The sequence below is a fragment of the Volvox carteri genome, assembly GCF_000143455.1.
Source record: "Volvox carteri f. nagariensis unplaced genomic scaffold VOLCAscaffold_6, whole genome shotgun sequence".
NCBI lineage: Eukaryota > Viridiplantae > Chlorophyta > Chlorophyceae > Chlamydomonadales > Volvocaceae > Volvox > Volvox carteri.
In genome coordinates this window covers 165200-183235 of record NW_003307549.1, presented here as the reverse complement: position 1 = coordinate 183235, position 18036 = coordinate 165200, and the positions used below count along the sequence as shown (strand labels likewise).

At 55.3% G+C, this 18036-nt stretch overlaps 4 protein-coding genes across 4 annotated transcripts; 3 read left to right on the top strand and 1 right to left on the bottom strand.

Annotated features, from left to right (window-relative positions):
• Positions 1-1247: 1247 nt before the first annotated feature.
• On the top strand, positions 1248-4502 carry VOLCADRAFT_79605 (uncharacterized protein). Its single transcript, XM_002947404.1, has 6 exons — positions 1248-1475; positions 1569-1784; positions 1902-2009; positions 2119-2236; positions 2367-2620; positions 2754-4502. Exons 1-6 carry the CDS (start codon positions 1350-1352, stop codon positions 3681-3683), a joined length of 1752 nt encoding a protein of 583 aa, XP_002947450.1. The 5' UTR covers positions 1248-1349; the 3' UTR covers positions 3684-4502.
• Positions 4463-10419, bottom strand: VOLCADRAFT_103408 (uncharacterized protein; the record flags this gene model as incomplete). Its single annotated transcript, XM_002947269.1, has 11 exons — positions 4463-5387; positions 5813-6047; positions 6179-6313; positions 6546-6654; positions 6863-6990; positions 7259-7340; positions 7596-7648; positions 7895-8032; positions 8455-8538; positions 8975-9089; positions 10289-10419. The coding sequence occupies 11 exons, from the start codon at positions 10417-10419 to the stop codon at positions 4582-4584; spliced, it is 2016 nt and encodes a 671-aa protein (XP_002947315.1). The 3' UTR covers positions 4463-4581.
• A 1385-nt stretch (positions 10420-11804) lies between these two features.
• On the top strand, positions 11805-12798 carry VOLCADRAFT_120449 (uncharacterized protein). Its single transcript, XM_002947403.1, has 4 exons — positions 11805-12115; positions 12207-12339; positions 12420-12470; positions 12616-12798. The coding sequence occupies exons 1-4, from the start codon at positions 11828-11830 to the stop codon at positions 12720-12722; spliced, it is 579 nt and encodes a 192-aa protein (XP_002947449.1). The 5' UTR covers positions 11805-11827; the 3' UTR covers positions 12723-12798.
• A 308-nt stretch (positions 12799-13106) lies between these two features.
• Positions 13107-15724, top strand: VOLCADRAFT_116371 (uncharacterized protein; the record flags this gene model as incomplete). Its single annotated transcript, XM_002947402.1, has 6 exons — positions 13107-13379; positions 13725-13937; positions 14342-14476; positions 14621-14729; positions 15204-15372; positions 15625-15724. 6 exons carry the CDS (start codon positions 13107-13109, stop codon positions 15722-15724), a joined length of 999 nt encoding a protein of 332 aa, XP_002947448.1.
• Positions 15725-18036: the final 2312 nt, after the last annotated feature.

Here is an 18036-nt window from a genome sequence, read left to right as displayed (position 1 = left end):
GGCTGGAAAAAGATGGGGAGAAGGTTTGCACCAATGTGCTTCTTGAGTCGTCCGGGATACCCATCGTCCCCACAACTAATGTCTGCCAACCATACAGTCACCACACATTATCTGCTACCCTCTCCCTTCCGCTCTGCGTAGGCGAGAAACAGGAGGACACACATTGCCGTGGAGTCGCAGGCTCGAGGATCTTGTCGACGCAATCAGACGTGGAGGGATGGCATTGTCAGCTTGGCTCTGGAATTGTTTTCATGCATCGAAGCTGCTGAAACCCGCGTGCGGCGTGCCGTTGGTAGGGCCAACAGAGCAGAACTGTGCCCTGGGACCTCAGGGCCTGGGTGCATTTATTGCATTCGGAAGGCCCCCATCCGAAACCCCATATGATTCAAATGACAACAATACGCGCGCAAGTGCTGCGCTGACAGTGCCTTATTCGTATAATGTGTCCTGTCGTGTAAATGACCGGTAACTCTTGACATGAAATTCAGTTTTCAGGAGTACAGAGTACCAGGGTGCACTGAAGACCTTTAGCTTTGATGATTATGGTTAGACTGTAAGTTAGGATCAGACATTGCGGTAAACTAACTTTAGCGTTAGATTTGGACCGTCCATGAGGAGTCAGCAGTAACCTTTCCTAGTGTACCTGTACAAATGGGTGCCTAGAGGGCGAGACATCATCTTCGTATCCGCCTTTGAGTTCCACGTGAAAACGTAAAACATAATTTGGGTTACATCAGAAGTTTAATCGTTGTTTAATCCAGAGGATACGCAAAGCCCTTTCCCGGCAGTAAGCTGAGCATGAATTCACAGCAGTAAGCTTTGTCTTTATTAAAGATTTGCTTACCCAGATCTTACCTTAACCACTCGAGCACTGCGACGCAACGGTATCACACACGTATTTGCAAGCCGTGCTACTAAATTCTTGAACTGTGTAACCTAGGTGATACAAGCCAAAACAAAGCAAGTGAAGAAAACGTACCGAATGTCTGTACTTGTTGTCACGAATACACGGCTCTTTAAATACTTCAGTCCTGCAAGGTTTTGCAACAGCTACATGACATCCCTTTCGTTAACTTACAAAGAATTCTAATAAAAGATCAAGCCATGAATTTATGGTGATTGGAGTAGTATGTTTGTGTGTTATGATATGCATGTGCGGCGGAAGCGTGTCCGCCCCCCTGGAGCGGCCAACGTTTCGGTGACCTTTTGCCACCCGGTTGAAACAAAGGTCTACTATTACAAGGACTATAAATAAGCGGGTGTTTGTAATCTTGATTACATCGCTACCGCTGGGTCACAGGACCCTAGCATAAGTTCGGTGTCGATCACGTTTTCAGCGCCCGGTACACATGGCGTCGCTCCTCGCCAGCAAGCCCCTGATGGGCGGAATTAAGCTTCAGCGTCAGGCTAAGCTCACTGTTCCAGCAGTGGCGCCACGCGTCTCCCTTGCTGCCGGAGCGCGCGTCACTCCTAAGGTGCGCGCCAATCAAGTTGATTGTTCAGAAGTTGGAGCGGCTGCTCGTCTCCAGCCTTACCATGTAGCTCAGTTCTTGACATGTAACGTGCAGGGTGGTTTGAGCGAGCTGTCTAGGCGGCCATTCGCTCCCAAGCCTGTGGAGAAGAAGGTCCTGGCGCCTGCACCCCAGGCCGCCGCCTCGGACGCACCTGCGCCTGAGCCTAAGAAGTTCCTTGGCTTCGAGCCCTTGACATGGGCAAAGATTCTGCCTCTGGGTGCGATGTTCTTCTGCATCCTTTTCAACTACACTATCCTTCGTGACACCAAGGTAAGCGCAAGTTCTGAGTCCGCAATCACAAAACAAAATTTAGCCTAGCGTTGTGACTACCAGCAATTGCTTTACCCACATGACAAGGATCATGATAATTGCATCTGAAACTTGCAGGACGTGCTGGTTGTGACGGCTCCGGGCTCGGGCGCCGAGATCATCCCCTTCCTGAAGACTTGGGTGAACTTGCCCATGGCCATTGGCTTCACTGTTCTGTACTCGTGGGTAGGTACAAGTCAGTTGTTATTAAACTGTCTGCCTGTAATCGTTGGGCTGTATTTCAATGATTCTTATTCCTTTCTGTAGCTGACACTACTATGTGTTCCCTCTGCAGTTGTCCAACCGCCTGACCAGCGAGGCTCTGTTCTACACCTGTATCATCCCGTTCATCGCTTTCTTTGGCTCTTTCGCTGCTATCCTGTACCCGATGCGCGATGCCCTGCACCCTACAGGTAAGATTTCTGCCCCCCTAGACATGCATATCAGTAATGTTTTTGAAATATTCTGTTTCCTGAAACAAGTATATAATTCAACAGCAATGAGCGGTAACTTATGTTTGTATTTGTTGCACCTATTTTGCAGAGTTCTGCCAGAACCTCCTGGAGACTGCCGGTCCCCGCTTTGCTGGCCCTATCGCTATTCTGCGCAACTGGACCTTCTGCCTGTTCTATGTGATGGCTGAGCTGTGGGGCTCCGTCGTGGTATCCGTGCTCTTTTGGGGTTTCGCCAACCAGATCACCACCGTTGAGGAGGCCTCGCAGTTCTACCCCCTGTTCGGTTTGGGTGCCAACATCGCTCTGATCTTCTCTGGCCAGGCTGTGAAGTACTTCTCTCAGGTGGGATTAATTGTTTACATGAGAAGTCTGAAATTTTGTATCTTGCCGATCAGCCGAAATACCTGAATTAGAACTGGTTAGTCCAACACTCGAATGTTTCCTAAACTGTTGATTCCTTGTGTTTTGGGTACAGGTTCGGGCCAACCTTCCACCAGGCGTCGATGGCTGGGGCGTGTCGCTGAACGGTCTGATGGGCATGGTCGTCATTGGTGGCCTGCTTATCTCCGGAATTTACTTCGCGCTGCAGCGCCTGGTAGTGCCAAAGATCAAGACCCTGCGCGAGGGCAAGAAGAAGAAGAACAAGGCCAAGATGAGCGTGGGCGAGTCCTTCAAGTTCCTTGCTCAGTCGTCATACATTCGCGACATGGCGACGCTGGTGGTTGCTTATGGTATCTCTATTAACCTGGTGGAGGTTACCTGGAAGGGCAAGTTGAAGGCCCAGTTCCCCAACCCCAACGACTATTCCTCGTTCATGGGCGAGTTCTCGACTGCCACCGGTACCGTGACCTTCACCATGATGATCTTGTCGCGCTGGATCTTCAAGCAGTTTGGCTGGGGCGTTGCTGCTCTGATCACCCCTATCATGCTGCTGATCACTGGCCTGCTGTTCTTCACGCTTGTGCTGGCCGGTGATGCTGTGAAGCCTACGCTGGCGGGCTTCGGCATGACGCCCCTGTACGCTGCCGTGCTGGTCGGTGCCGCCCAGAACGTGTTCTCTAAGTCGTCCAAGTACTCGCTGTTTGACCCTTGCAAGGAGATGGCTTACATTCCCCTGGATGATGAGGTGAAGACCAAGGGCAAGGCTGCTATTGATGTCATCTGCAACCCCCTGGGCAAGTCTGGCGGTGCTCTTATCCAGCAGTTCATGATTATCGGCCTGGGCTCCCTGGCGGCTTCGACGCCTTACCTCGGCGCTATCCTGTGCGTGATCATCGTGCTCTGGATCAATGCGGCTGCGTCGTTGAACAAGCAGTTCACGGCTCTGCAGGAGGAGACTGGCATGTACATCACTGGCGAGAAGCCCAAGACGGCTGACAAGCCTGCAGACAAGCCGGCCCAGTAAATCATTTGCATGGTTGCCCCTGTACTAGTGCCAGCGAATGCTGCGTTCTGAGACAGCTCTTGGCACGCTGTTGCTGCGGCGGCTGGCCTAGCCTAGCCTTTTGAGATTCCGCTGCGACTGGACGCTCTCTCTGGAGGGGCTTAGGGTGAATCGACAATTCACGAGGCAGGTAGAAGGCGACGGCCGTCGTTTGACTGGCCGTTGTCTTGTATGAGTGCTTTTCGGGTGGGCACATAGCTGGGTATAACACCGGGCGTTTGCATTCACCTAGGGCGCGCGGCAGTGTCAAATGTCATGGTAGGCTTTCGGCGCTGGTGTTCAGGATCACCTAGGGCAGGCATGTTACGGCGCATGGTGGGTCTGCTGTATGGTTCACCTTCCAGTGGGGTTAATTCACCGGCGGTGTTTGCCGCCGGTGACCCTCCTCGTGGTGAATCTTTCATCAGCTTCCCGTTTGTGGTGACGTTGGTTTGGTGCGTGCAAGCTCAGTATTTTTTAAGATGCACTTGGGTTGCCGAATTGGGCAACGTGCAGGTTCAGTGCTCCTCCGTCGGATTGTAGGTGGACGTCCTTGGGAAGAAACATTCCTACTTTGCCCTACTCGGTTACGGTCAGGAAGGGTTACACGATGTAACGTTCTGCTGCGCTCATGTCCAGCTGTGACGAAGTATGTGAGCTGATTGGAGCAGGCGCCGGATCCGGGCCACCCGACATTTATTACATGACTTCAGTGTCACCAAACTGAGCCTGGTTCACAATTTTGCCGAGTATCAGACGGTGATACAAAATTTTTTACACTGTAAAAGACATTTTTGGCCACGTTCGTCCACCGTCTCTATACCTAACAGATACATGTTAAACTGAAAAAAATTCAAACATACAGAAGATATATTCCATTTCACCCTTTCACCGTTGCTTTACCTTGTCCTCTACGCAAAAAAGTACCTGTATGCTTTGTGGTGGTCAAGGCTTGTTCCTGCGCTCTCTTTCCCCACGGTCGTACTTCACTGAGCACTTTAGCGAGCGCTTCATCAACATCTGTCCCACCAGGCCCAAACACGCCCACGCTACCCGTCTGCTGGTGAATCACATCGTTTGCAGACGTGCTGAAAGCCCCGCCGGCAACCAAACCGCCGCCGACAACACTGCTGGTAGCAGCCTCCAATATACCGCCAATTGCCGACATACTGACAAGGCCAGCGCCCTGCACCCCAGTGACATCCAACTCCCGAGTAGGTGCCCGCGGCAGCCGCGCTGCAGCTAGCCCGCCGCCTCCGACACTGCCACTGCCTGGTCCCCACTCCCCCGCCACCGCCATACCGATCGCGCCCGCAGACAGCGGCATGGGAGAACTCTGCGACAGGGGCCCATGCGCGTGGCTGGCATATTGTCGCCGGTTAAACGACGGAATAGGCGGTAGTGTGACACCTGTGCTTGATGCCTCGCCACCGCCGCGGCCGGCAACCACGGCGGCTGCAGCTGCGGCGGCAGAGCTGGCCCCGCCAGCGCCCGCGGGGACAGCGCCAACTAAGCCACTTCCCGCCGCGGCAATGCCGGCGGCTGCAGCGGCGAAAGGCTCGGACGCAAATCCCAGGCCCAGTCCAGGCCCCGTCAGCCCCCTGTTGACTGTATACACGTGCAGCCGTTCGAGCAGCCAGGCAAGAACGCGCTCCCGCTGCTCCAAGCTAAGCTCCTCCAAGCGGCCTATAAACGTTCGAGGAGAGTTATTGCGCGGTTCTGATATATTTAATTTTCAATTCATCACAAATCTTGTCAGGGTTAAGTGAGGGGCGGGTTGCAAATTTGCTTACCCAAAGGTTTTGAGATAACACGTTAGATCTGACAGGGAAGGTTTCAAAATCCAAAGACTTCTAGGATCCGGTATCTGCGATTGGGGAAAATGGCCACAGAGGCCAGGCATGACCCGGAGCCAGCATGCTTTCCCATCTTGTCGCGCTGCCTTATATGCGGCCTGGCCCGTAAGGGGCTTCCAGCCCAACCAATCTTGCTATGAATCCCGTACTGTATCGTATCTCCGCCCACCTACCTAATTTCCTTTGGCGGGAGCAATCTTCCGTGTATGCCTTCCAGCCCCCACCATTCACTCCCATATCTCTCATCCCACCTACCTGGCAGTACCGTTATATCCGCCACAGATTGGGGCCCCCCGCCGCCGCCGCTGCCGCTGCCTCCCCCGGCGCTATCACTGGAGCCCTCAGGTGCTAGCACCCTCTCCTCACGAACCACCGTTACGACCTTCTCGCGCACGTCGGCCATGCACTGTAACAAAAACTTGGCAGTCTCGTCGTACGACGCCGATACCGCCGCCGCCTCGGCCGTCTTGGTGTCAAGCTGCTCGCGCAGCTGGAACACAGAAGGAAAGTGCATATCGATGCAGCATAATCAGTACACATTAGTACAAACCCAAGGTGAGGCGGTAGAGGCAACGAAGCCTACCGTTCGCCAACCCCCTTTCATCTACTTGCCTTGTCCACCTCTGCGGTCTTTTCCTCCAGTTGTAGCTGCGCCAGGTGCAGGTGTTGGGCTAGGTCCGCTAGCCGCTGGTCCAGAGCCCCAACCACCTGGTCGTTCTCAGCGGCCGCGTAGCCCTGCTCTTGGAGCTTGCCCAGCTGAGGAGAGGAGCAGGCAGGAGGCGGAGGGATCGCGTGCAGCTTTGGAATTCTGGGTTTTGGCGTTCTGTATCAACCCCTTAACCTGCTCTAGGGATTGTAACGGAGGCGGAGAAGGAAAACATACGAGGCGCAGATGAAAAAGGAAAATGGAGTGCGGCATTTAAGTACGAAAGCCAACGAGCCAGGATGTGCTGCCTCCCCTTCCCTCGCAGTCGCCCTCCGGCCCCACCAGTGTCTTGATGGTCTTCTGGTACAGGTTGTTCCTGCGAGCCAGCTCCTCCTCGGTCTGCTTCGACAACTCCAACTGGCGCCGGAGCTCCGCGTTCTCCTCAGTCAGCCTGTTGGAGGGGTGTGGAGGGTGAGGGGGGGCAGTAGACGGTGAGGGCGGGAGCTGCCGGACCGAGACCAGGCTGCAAGGGAACGGGACGTCAACAGTCGGCGGCAGGTGTACGCTGGCAAAACCACCTTCAACTCTACCTTCACCCCAACCTCCCGCCACCAGACGCCGCCACCATCACACCACAGCTATGGCTCTCCCCGGCTCACTTCGAGTTTTTGTTGAGCAGTTTTTCTGTCTGTCGGGACTGGTAGCTGAGCTCTATGGACATCTGCTCATTCTCCATGATCGTGCGTTTGGTGGTCATCTCCAGCTGATTGTCCGTTAGCTTCATCATCTGGGTGGAGGTGGGGACGGGTGAAAGGGAGTGGAGAGACGTGTTTGCCTGGGCCTACCGCGAAGATGACAGTGCGGGAAGAAAGAAAGAGTAAACAGTCACACGACGACTGTCAGCGAAAGATAGCTTTCGCTGTCTGTAAGGAGGGAGAGTAGGAAGGTAGCACAGCGCGTGAAGAGGAGGAGGAGCGGCGGCTGGATGGCAAAGGTTAGTTTCCGTGCGGGCGGGTTCAAAGCAGGTCGACGCTGGCGGCTGACACTGCGCCTACCTGCAGCTTTGTCTCCTTGATCTTTTGCGCCATCTCCCGCTTCCACTTCTCCCGGTCCTGAATGTGCTGCCGGTCCATATCCCTGCGGAGAGGACGAGATGGTGAGAAGGTGAGCAATGAGGTGAGGGTGTTTTGTTTGACAGCCAACCACGTTCACGCGAAAGCAAACTGCACCAGACTGCCAACACCACACATACACACACACCGCTATGTGGCAACCGAAGTCTTGGGCATTATCAATAACCACCTCGCCCATTGGGCCGCTTCCGACCCATTCCCCCAAAACAAACACTCATATACACATACAGTCTTAAGACCCCCCGCGTCGCTCACTCACGTCATCTGCTGCTCGAACTCCTTGGTCTTCCGAGCCAACGTCTCCTTGAGGTTCTGTATCCGGTAGTATTGAGTTGAGAAAGGTGGCACGGTTGGGGCGGGTTTGCGGCGGCCACGCGAAACCGTTGCGTCGCATTACGACTAAGCGGCTGAGGCGGTGGAAACCCTAGGACGTCCCCAAGGAGTAGGGATGCACGTGCACGTGCGTAAATGGAACCGCCAAGAAACCTAGACACATTTGTAAGCAACCTGAATGCTGTCGCTGAAGTTGTAAGCTCGTGCCGTACAATCCTGCCGTACCTGCAGCTCCGTCTCCATGGCCTCCTTTCGGTCCAGGAAGTCCTGAGTGATTCGGGCCTTGCGCTCGTGCTCCCTGACGATGGCTTCCAGTCTCTCAATATCCCGGTCCTTGTCAGCTCGCAACTTGGACAGGGCGGCCTGGGAGTGCGGGAGAGCGGTTCGGGGATGGGCCAGGGGATGGTGGGCTGAGATGCGACGGGCTTTTCGAAGTAGGGGGACGAGGGGGGAGGGAAGCGGGGGCAACACCGGAAACCCTCAGCAGTGGAAGAACCCTAGGCAAACCGCGTCAACTTACGAGGCCGAACAACAGACCAGAGGTGGAATGGGACCGAGCCGGGAGCGGGAGAGGGGGCAAGGCAGGGGGTTGCAGGTGGCAGGGGGCCTAAAGCTTGGCTGTGTTCTTCCCACGGGACACATTTCACGGCAGCGGCGTTACCGTATGTTGCATGCCTGACAACATGTACACCCGTTGTGCACAGAGGTCCAATCCAACGTGCCCGCCTTATCTCACCAAGTCTTCCCCCCCCCCCAACCGCTCTTTCTCCCCCTTCCCCGCCCACCTCATGACTCTTGCGCACTTCCTCCATCAGGGTGTTCAGCTCGGCCAACTTGGCCTCCAGAGCTGAAGTGGTGGCGGAGCGGGCCTGGAAGGGGGGGGTGTCCGGAAAAAGGGTAAGGAAGGCGTGGGAAGGAAGGAGGGAGGGAGGGAGGAAATGCGATGCAAATTTTCTAATGGCATCAAGTGCCGGGTAATGTCCAAGCTTTAGAGAAAGGAGGGAGAGAAAGAGGGAGGTGACGAGGCGAGATGACGACATTCCGGGGCTGAGGAGCATCAGTTCACCAGCCTGTATGCCCCGGAACGGATGCACTAAACAACAATCAATTACATGCAAGGGAGGAGGAGTCTTCCGGAAAATATTAGGGGTGAGCGGTGAAAAGGTTGGGGCCGCGAGACAGGGTTTCGCGCCCACCTCACCTCACCTCACCTCACCTAACAGCGTGACGCCCCGGGTCCCCCCACTCCCCTGCACTCCCACAAAGACTCAACCTCCCCCAAGTCGCAACGATAAATCCTCCCACCTTGAGTTCATTCGTGAGGAACTCGTTGATGTCTCTGAGATTGAGTTTCTGTGTCTCCAGCTCATCCGTCAGCTTGAGCACGTCCACTTGCAGCCGGTCACCGTGCTCCTGGTACCTGAGGGGGTCCGGCGGGGTGGGGCCAGGAAGGGAGGGGGAGGGGGAGGGGGGGGAGGGGATGCAAACGAGGATGGATGGATTGCAATGGGGTGATGATGGCGGGGGAGGGAGGTGAACTAGTGCCCACCCGCCCAGGGCGGAGGGAAGTCAAGAAGGCAGAACGACAGACAGACAGACAGGCCGGTGGCTCTGGAGAGCTCATGGCGGCACATGGAGGTCAAATACGGTGTTCAAGGGCTACTGGGCCCCTTGGTGGGGAGGGTATGTGCGGCAAGGAAGAGCAGCAGGTACCAGGGAAGGGCGACCCATCTGTTGGAGTGCTTCACCTCGCCAGACCCGGTGCGGAGTGACCAGGTGGCACCAGTCTCAACCTCAAAACGGCGGAGGCCAATGGCGGAGGTGAGTGGTGAGGACTACGGAATACGTTTGACAACCAGCCGACTCTCCGGACTGTATTTTCCGACGACGGTGGAGGAGGGGAGCCCGGAAGATGTGAAATTCTGGTGGTCGTGGTTAAGACAGCCGGGTGCCTGGCTAGCAGATAGATTGTGCCATGCGACATGCGACTGCCGGCGGATGCGGCAGGAAGTGACCAGGTGGGGGAGCCGTGAGCCGATGCGAGCCACAGCCTTTGCGACGGCTTCCCTTGCATCCCCTCTCTGCAACCCTTCCCCGCTCTGGGTCCGGGTAACTGCCCCGCCGGGTGGGAGTAGGAAGGAGTCCCGTACAACCGTGTCCGGTCACTCAGGGTGCCGTATTAAATCCCGTCTCAGGTAACCATGGATTCCCCCGAGCCATGTGTATGTGTGTATGTGTGCTGGAGAAGGTGGCCGGTGTGGTTCCGCTCCCAGGTTTCGGCGGCTACCAAGGGGTGCTGGACAGCGCGATAAGCCCCGAGGGCCCTCGATTTCAAGGCTGGCAGTGGCATCACTAGCAAAAACTGCCTCTGGATGCAGCTCTTGCTGTTGCGCCCCCAACGCACATGTACAAGGGCTGTCGTCGGGCTCTGCACCACCCATGAGCCCTTCAAGAATGCGGCCGAACCAGCCGCACAATCTCTGTAAAATTCTAGTGCGAATATTCTATAAATGATGAAATATGGGACGTTTCAGGTCAAGTCGCTAAATGCACATATAGACCATGGCATGCGTCCCGCCCCAACGCAAGCGGCATGCGCAGATAGCTACAATTATTTACCTGTTCAGCTTAGACCGCAGGTAGCCAATAACCAGCTCCTTTTCCACTAGCTCCCGCTCCTCCTCAACCTCGTTTTTCGTTTCCTCCTTCGCATCCTTCTTCTTGGCATCTTCCTTTTTCTTTGGAGGCATGCTTCAAAAAGCTATAAAAACCTTTAATGCTGGTCCACGCGCAAGCTGCTGTGTTCAGGATACAATCAGCAAAGACTGTAGGGTAATCACATCCACAGTGTTTGAGTGGTACATATTTGCGGCAACGTGAGCGCAAAGGCAGGCAGAGTTTCTGCCTCAGCGTCGGCAGTACTTCGAGGCGCCGTTGAGAGGTTTTCCTAAACAAAATCAACCAATCGAATAAGTAGTTATACTTTCCTATCTAATTTGTGTGTTTGCATCCTCCCAACCGGTCGCAAAGTTGCCGCATGGATGTTGTACACAATCGGAATCGACATGCAGCCCTTTCACCCAGAAGCTTTGGAGCGCGCGCACTCATAATTTTCAATTATTGAATATGTAAGAGCTGCGGCTTGAGTCTCTGCATCGATGCACTTTGCCTATTGTGGTTAACGGCTCCCAAAGGCAACGAACTCGTACGGCTGATCCACGGTTCGATGCACCACAATGGATGCAATAGTGTTACCTAAGAAATGATTGCGGCAGTGAGCTCTCATGCCATCTCTCCAAGTAGCTGTTTGTGCCAGCATTGCATCTTCCGTTTCCTCCCATCGTTTTTTAGTTGAAAAATGCTGAAACCCTTGTCCCCGTAAGACAGTTATTGCGATGTGCACGGAGCGACGGCAAGTCGTGACGTGACACAGGAGAAATCCTTAGGTGCGGTCCAAAGTCATACACGCAGACCACACACACACGCAGACACAAGCTTCCGGAAATACCGCGATGCGTGAGCCAGCCAAAGGTGCGTAATAGCTGGCACTTATTTTACGAGAACGCAGCATGTGCCACGTTGAACGAGGCGAGAGATTCCGCCGGCAAAGCCCTACAATCTGCGTGATGCCACAGCAAACACAACCTTTGCTTCCCAGGTTATTCACCCTGACCTCTGCTGGAGCACACACGCCACCGTCGGGGCCCTGAACGCCACCGTTTAGGGTTAGGTACCGCGCCGTGTGCGGGAATCGCTGGCAAACCCTCCTCCCATACATGCTGCAAACTACAGCCTTAGTAGCTACCTGTGCCAGTGTCTTGTAGCGCATCACTATTTGGAGAGAGGATGCAGTCGTGAAGTCTAATGCGTCATGTAGATCTGCATATTCAGCCTGTGGGGACATGACTCCTCGCAGCTCCTCATTGTGGCGTTTACCAGAGTGACTTCACAGCACTGTTTTGAGAGGTCGCGCCCCTTTGGATTGGTCTATAAAAGTGATTGGGGCTGCTGAACAGAGTCTACACCCTCCATACGCAGCTATTTCCGTACTTCCAGTTCGGCGTGCTGTGCCATGCTTTGTCACAGCCGAATTCGCGTTCACATAACCAGGAGTTTAAAAAGGCAATTAAATTTGCACTTCTGTTTAGTGGTAATAAGATGCATGGCCTTCGGTTCACCAAAAGCTTCCCAAGCCATGAACGTAAGCCGACAAGAATAGCCCGAGCGGCTGTAGATCAAAGCGCCCCACTTTATACCAAATTTAGCCAGCCAGTTTACAGTTTGGCGACTCAAGGCACGGCCTCTTCAGGTGGCCGTGGAACGCTGAACCTGCTCACGTACGCCTCGCCAATAGCAATAAAGCCCGACCGATGTTTCGCAATTGGATTATATCTCGGAACTGCCAGCTATGCAAATATGAAGGCTCATCGGCGGGGCGTGCTGCAGGTGCAGAAGTTTATTGTTCGCCGACGCGCACGGGGGTTGCCCAACCGGAGGTTACAATCTCGTGTTACCATCAGCTGCGCCGCTTGCGTAGGTCCTGGGATCACGCCATATATCTTTGTTTCACCTACTTGGCAAGACCAGCGCACGGGACATCGATAAGCACGCTGCCATACAGACGGCAGGGTTTCGCCTCCAGGAACGCTATGGCATTATGACTTTGGAAGGTGAGGCTCCGGGGTACTGTACGCACAACTTCATGGGATAGAAGTTAGGTGAACTACCCAATAAAACTGTCCGCCTGCAGATGCTGTTAGCGTCATGGAGCTCGAGGTAGTGTCAGACTTCTTGCCATGCGGTAAGTATGAACAGTGGGACGATATAGGTAGGCATATGCCAAGTTATTGGTAGATGTTGGCAGAAGTGCCGTGGAGGTAAGCCCCTGACAAGAATCGTCGGACTTCACACGTATGGCCCCCTTTGAAACTTCTGCAACACATAAGGCGATCACGACGTGGTGATTTGCCGGGTGGAGAGCTATGAGAACTTCTCCGAGGATGCTCAGGATGTACTCTATACCTCGGCCCTCCGTACTGCTGGATTCCAGTGACGCGTCAGGGCTGCGGTGTTTGCGCGTTGCAAGGGTGCGATGTACGGTACCTGCTGCGCATGTAATACATTATTACATGGACCCATCATCAGCTTGGTCTTCTTTACAGGGTGTTTCCACTTGGCGGAATACTAATATTAAGTTGAAGATTCTCACACCTGGCGCAACGAATCGCCCATGCGATAAGATTTTTGTTTAATAGAGTAAATGAAAGCAAAAGTTCTTTAAAGTTTTCGCGTAAAGGGCCCTCGTACGTTGCGAGAACTGTGCTCAAAGAATAAGCCTACATATGGATAACTGCAAGCCACCTAACCCACACGGATAACAAGGATTGGTGTACAGTACAACGATCGCAGCATACATCATTAAGCCTAACCTTGCAACATGGCTGAGGAGTATTCTCGGTGTATAGCTAGGGTCGTGGCGGCACAAATGGCTGAGCTGACCGGGTTTGAGGCAGCACAGGAGTCTGCTATAGAAGTACTTGCTGAGCTCATGATTAAGTACATACAAGAAGTTTGCACAGCAGCCCATTCCTATGCGGAAACGGCACATCGCACTGACTTCAACATATGCGATTTGAATTTAGCATTATCAGACATGGGTACATCCATGGACGACTTGAGAAAATACCTTGAAACCTGGCTTGCTGAGCAGGTAAGCCCAAAGACTGTTTCCGCCATGGGGTAAGTACCATGGGGCACGAGGCAACGGAAACCATGTCACCATATATATCCATGCACCTCACTCCTCCATGGTTGCACTTATCGGGAATATGTACAAATTACTGCACCACCAACCCTGCCGGTCTGGAGCGTAGGGCTACACGACCCTGCGTGTTGATTCCTACTCCCGATTCCCTGCAACCACCGCAAAGCACTGAAACCACCCTGCCCTACACAACGTCTCGCGTCGGGCTTGCAGCTGTCCTCCATCGCTATTCTGCTTCCCTATTCCGCTCTTGGGCCCTTCCTGTTTTTGTTGGACTGGTACCCCGCCCAGGGTCCCGGGTCCTTTGACCAGGGCTTCGTGCACCCTCTGCCGTCTGAGTACCCGGTCCGTGCCCCGGGCCGATCGCTACCCAGCTGGGAGGAGCGACGCGAGGAGCCCCCGGCGCACATCCCATCCTGGCTGCCTGCCTTCCCAGACCGGCACACCTACGTGCGGGCGCCCGCATTTCCCGGCCATGAAGAAGACCCCGTCAAGCAGAGCGAGGTTGGTTTCAGGGGTGAATAAGGGACATGGAGGAGAACTAAGTGAGAATTGGAGGGGAAGCGAGGGGTGGTCAGCGGGCTTGGATTGTGGGTTAAGGGTGTTTCATGCACCAGTGTATTGGTCTAGGACCCCGGAGGGCGAAAGAGAGGCGGCTGTGGTGCTGGTGTGGAAACCGTAATGATACCCTTACGAAGGTAATTCGGCCGTGGACGTCCGGTTCAGATGCAACCTTCTTTAGCTTTCCTTGGCGGTATCGGGAATGACATGCGCAGCTCCTTCTTGGCCCGTTACCAGTAGCCTTCCCTGGCAAAATGTTACCCGCCTCGCACTTTATGGCCTTATTGGGCCCGGCAACTCCACCCTACCCCTGCCGGGTTTGCGCTTGCTCCATCATCCTGCCCCAGATCATTCGTCAGACCCGGCGACAGGCCGCCAAGACCACCCTCAATTTCAAGCAGCAGCTCCTGGCAGTCCCCCCGCACCCCAGTGACGTGGTGGTGGGTAGCAATCCGTTCCTCAGCATACCCACCCTGGAGCTGGTGGGTCCATCAGCAGCCGGCCCCGCACCGGGAAGCCCGGAGACGGGGCCGTCGGCAGCTGCGGCAGGCGGCGGGGGCTTGGGTAAGGACGTACTGCATCCCGTGTCGGCGGCTTTCGAGCCGGTGGTTGGGCCGGTGGTAGAGGAGGGCGGCCCTCAGGGGCTCAGTGCGGCGGGAGGTGGCGGAGGCGAGGATCGTCGGCGGGATATGGACGCGACAGTCAAGTGGCAGCAGGTCCAGGATGCGCAGTCAGGTACAGTGGCCGGGGTACAGGGGCGCAATCAGCTTGGCGAACAAGGGTGATTGTGGAGCAGCTTGTGGGGCAGGTGGCCTTACAAAAGACGAGTTTGTCGAAAGCGCAAGAAGTAGGGGCGGCAGGACAGGACGAGCAAGGAGAGCAGGGCGGGATCGAGAGGAGGTTGCTCCGGAGCTGGCCACGGGGCAGCGACGAAAAACATTCGTGCGACGAAGGTTTAGATGCAGGACGGCGTGCAATTTACAGTTAACCTTTCATGGTCACGAGGTGTTGCTTCGGCCTGTCCACGGTCGGTCTATTGCAATTGCACTGAATGCAATGACCTCAACCCATCCATTGATGTGATGTGTGTGTGTGCGTGTGTGTGCGTGTCCCACGTGTGTGAGTCCGCTTGTGTGGCCCCCAATACGCACTTTCCCAGCCGCCTAGCACCTGACGTCCATCCCACTGTCCGAACTCCTCGTCTGGCAGGCGCGGCGGCAATGGGGCTGCCAGCTGGCTACACTCTAGACTTTGCGGCGCGGGTTCAGCGGCAAGGCCTGGCGTTCGCGCCACGGCGGGTGGTGGAGGACGCGTTCGGCAGCCGAGGCGGTGAGGAGATGGCGGGTAGCCGCTCCAACGCCCGATCCAGGAGCAGCAGGTGAGCATGTGCCCAGTAGGGTCGGGAGGGGAGGGGGTTTCAGAGGCGGGGTAGGGGGAGGGTAGTAACATGACTCATGTATGAGTGGGGGCCGCCGGCGGTGGTGTTCGGGGGACAACAGTCTTGAAGCATTGAGTGCGATGTTTACCATCCCGGCCACTGCCCTGGCTTCCCTCTTGGTACTGTTGCCTTTAACTACGGTAGTGCCTCGCTGAGTGAATGCGGTGAGTGATGAAAACCCGAACAACACAGGTACGACATTGGGGACGAGCGTAAGAAGGCGGAGCACATCCTGGCACAGGCAGCGGAGGTGAAGGGCCACGGCGGTGCTGACAATATCTTCGACGATTGAGCCCTGCATCAAAGCGTTGCCACAGCACGGCGGCAACGCGCTTCTGGAGACTTTCGAGGGTGGTGGTGAAAAATTGAGCGGTTCGGTGGGAATCGGGTGCTTGCTGTTGGGCAGCCTGTAGCCGTGGGGGCACCGGGATGGGTAGGGCTTTGAGGGGCTGGGCGTGTGGATTTCCCAAACTCCTGGAAGGGTGCCATAAGACGTCAAGTTGCGAGCTTCCAGCTGTTCTTAAGGATCTGCGAAGCAGGAGCTTGGATTGTTGCAACCATGAGGGCCAACAGTTTTCGCCACGACGGCCGTGCAGGCAGGAGGAAATGGAGTCTTAAGGAATGAAAGGGTTGGGCCAATTGAATCCGTTGAGGCGTAAAACGCCGGCATGCTGCCGATTCGAGCTGATGGAGTGCGGCACGCGAGGGTGAATCCCTCTCCAAATGCAACACTTACGCAACGTATAGCCCGCGGTCAAAACCGCGGTGCCTAACGATTCAGCCCAACCACCCCGGGCGGGTATGGGAAATTACGAGCTCAACACGCGGCCTTCCGGAAGACACTAGCACGCGAGCCAATCGCGTTTGAACACGGCGTTATGCTCGTCAACCCACACGTGCACGCCCTCCATTTCCCTGGTGCGAAAATGGTAGGAAAATGGGAAGCAGAGGACGACCTCCCCTTGCTCTGGGGCAGGCCTCAGTCGACATAGCGCACGAAATACCAACCCACAATTTCACAATCCGCGAAACAAACGAACTCACACAGGAAAAAGTCGTCGCGGAGAATGCAAACCACTCCCATAATGAGAGCCTTTAATGCCTGCCGTAGTACGATATGAGTGTAAATGAAACACTACCTAGAACAACCCCCCCTGGCTACCCTTGTGTTCGGTCCAACAACCTGTGGCTTCACATGGCTTAGCTGCGCTACCTTGCCCAAGCAGCCTCATGACGTCGCAGCCTTCATCGGACCTCAAGGGAACCGTAGCAGAAGTATCTGGATATCCGACAGATGCCTTTTTTCCAGTTGTACCTTGTTCCTGAGGCCAGCTTCTCATGACGAGGCGCCACGCCGGTTTTCGTCCAACGAAGGATTTATATTTGACCCTTGGAACGATCTTGCCACTGGCCTCGTTCGTCATTCGCTTTGCAAAACTAATTTGAAGCTCATCCTTAACCCTAAGTTCCATTGCTGAACATAGCAGCTATACAAGTTAACGCCGCGCGGGAAAACTTGAGGTTTACCGCAGCAAGACGCTTTGCCCTTTCCTGCAAGGTGACCAACCGAACAACCGGGTGAACGCATCTGCAGCCGTCTGCCTTTCCGTCGGGAAGAACAGCCACCCTGCCGCACCTCATACCCAGTCGACATGGCCACCCGTGACCCCAGGATAGCCGCAACCCTGGCCGACCCTGAACTGCGTCAAGAAGTTGTTAGCGGCATGCCCACGTCGATCCAAGCCGGGCCCCAAGAACCTTCCCCGCGGCCGCCAGCCACCGTCACAGCTGTCGCCCGGACCGAAGAGCCCCTGGACGGTACCCGCCAGACCATGTTGTCGGCCTTCGCGCCTGCAGTAAGCCAAGCTAAGGCCGCGGCGGCCAACGGCATGGCGGTGACGTCACCACCGCACCAGGATGGCCGGCCTATACCCGTAATGCTGTGGGATCAGACGAGCCCCTCGGGGGCGGTCGGGAGTCGGCCCCAGCCTACGCAGAGCTTGGAGCGCGTGTCAGAGGACGTGGCGGCGCAGTGGTGGAGCTAAGGAGTTTTTAGCGTCGGTTGTGGTAACTGTGTGGCCATCTCTGGTGGAGTAATGGGAAATATGCTCCGTACGGTCTTTCGGTTGAGGCGCGTATGAGTCCCGATATGTTTATCTGTGCTGGGATTTGGGCCGAGAGCCTGCAACTTGGGGCTATTTCGTCTGGTAGCGGTAGTCCATCGATTAGGAAATATTGCAAAACGCTTCGGCAAGGTCCGCGGCAAGTTCGGTGGTGGTGGACGATTGCAGAATTGCACTCCGTGACACCCAAACGGTGTCACGTCTAATCCCTTACGCGCGGGTGGAGGCCCGTGTGAGGCACGTCGAGGATGTACGGGAACTGAGGCCCGAGCGCAGGAAAATCGGCATGTGAAGGGCTCGTTTGATTGTAGTGTCGGTCATTCTACGTGTGTGACTTCAGCTTGGCCCCAGCCGGCTCATATGCTTCTAGAAAGACGGGTTTGCGACGTGGGCTTGTGACATATATGCCGTGACACGCAAGGCTTGGAACTTGCAGGTTAGCACGGGACATGTAAATCCAGGAATCAAACGTCAAGTGCCT

Excerpts from the sequence above, each read along its gene's own strand:
- VOLCADRAFT_79605 (XM_002947404.1), top strand. The coding sequence starts at position 1,350 with ATGGCGTCGCTCCTCGCCAGCAAGCCCCTGATGGGCGGAATTAAGCTT. Across the intron at positions 2,010-2,118 it reads TCACTGTTCTGTACTCGTGG|TTGTCCAACCGCCTGACCAG; the intron begins GTAGGTACAAGT and ends TTCCCTCTGCAG. Across the intron at positions 2,237-2,366 it reads CGATGCCCTGCACCCTACAG|AGTTCTGCCAGAACCTCCTG; the intron begins GTAAGATTTCTG and ends CCTATTTTGCAG.
- VOLCADRAFT_120449 (XM_002947403.1), top strand. The coding sequence starts at position 11,828 with ATGCATGGCCTTCGGTTCACCAAAAGCTTCCCAAGCCATGAACGTAAG. Across the intron at positions 12,340-12,419 it reads TGGCATTATGACTTTGGAAG|ATGCTGTTAGCGTCATGGAG; the intron begins GTGAGGCTCCGG and ends GTCCGCCTGCAG. Across the intron at positions 12,471-12,615 it reads GTCAGACTTCTTGCCATGCG|GCGATCACGACGTGGTGATT; the intron begins GTAAGTATGAAC and ends GCAACACATAAG.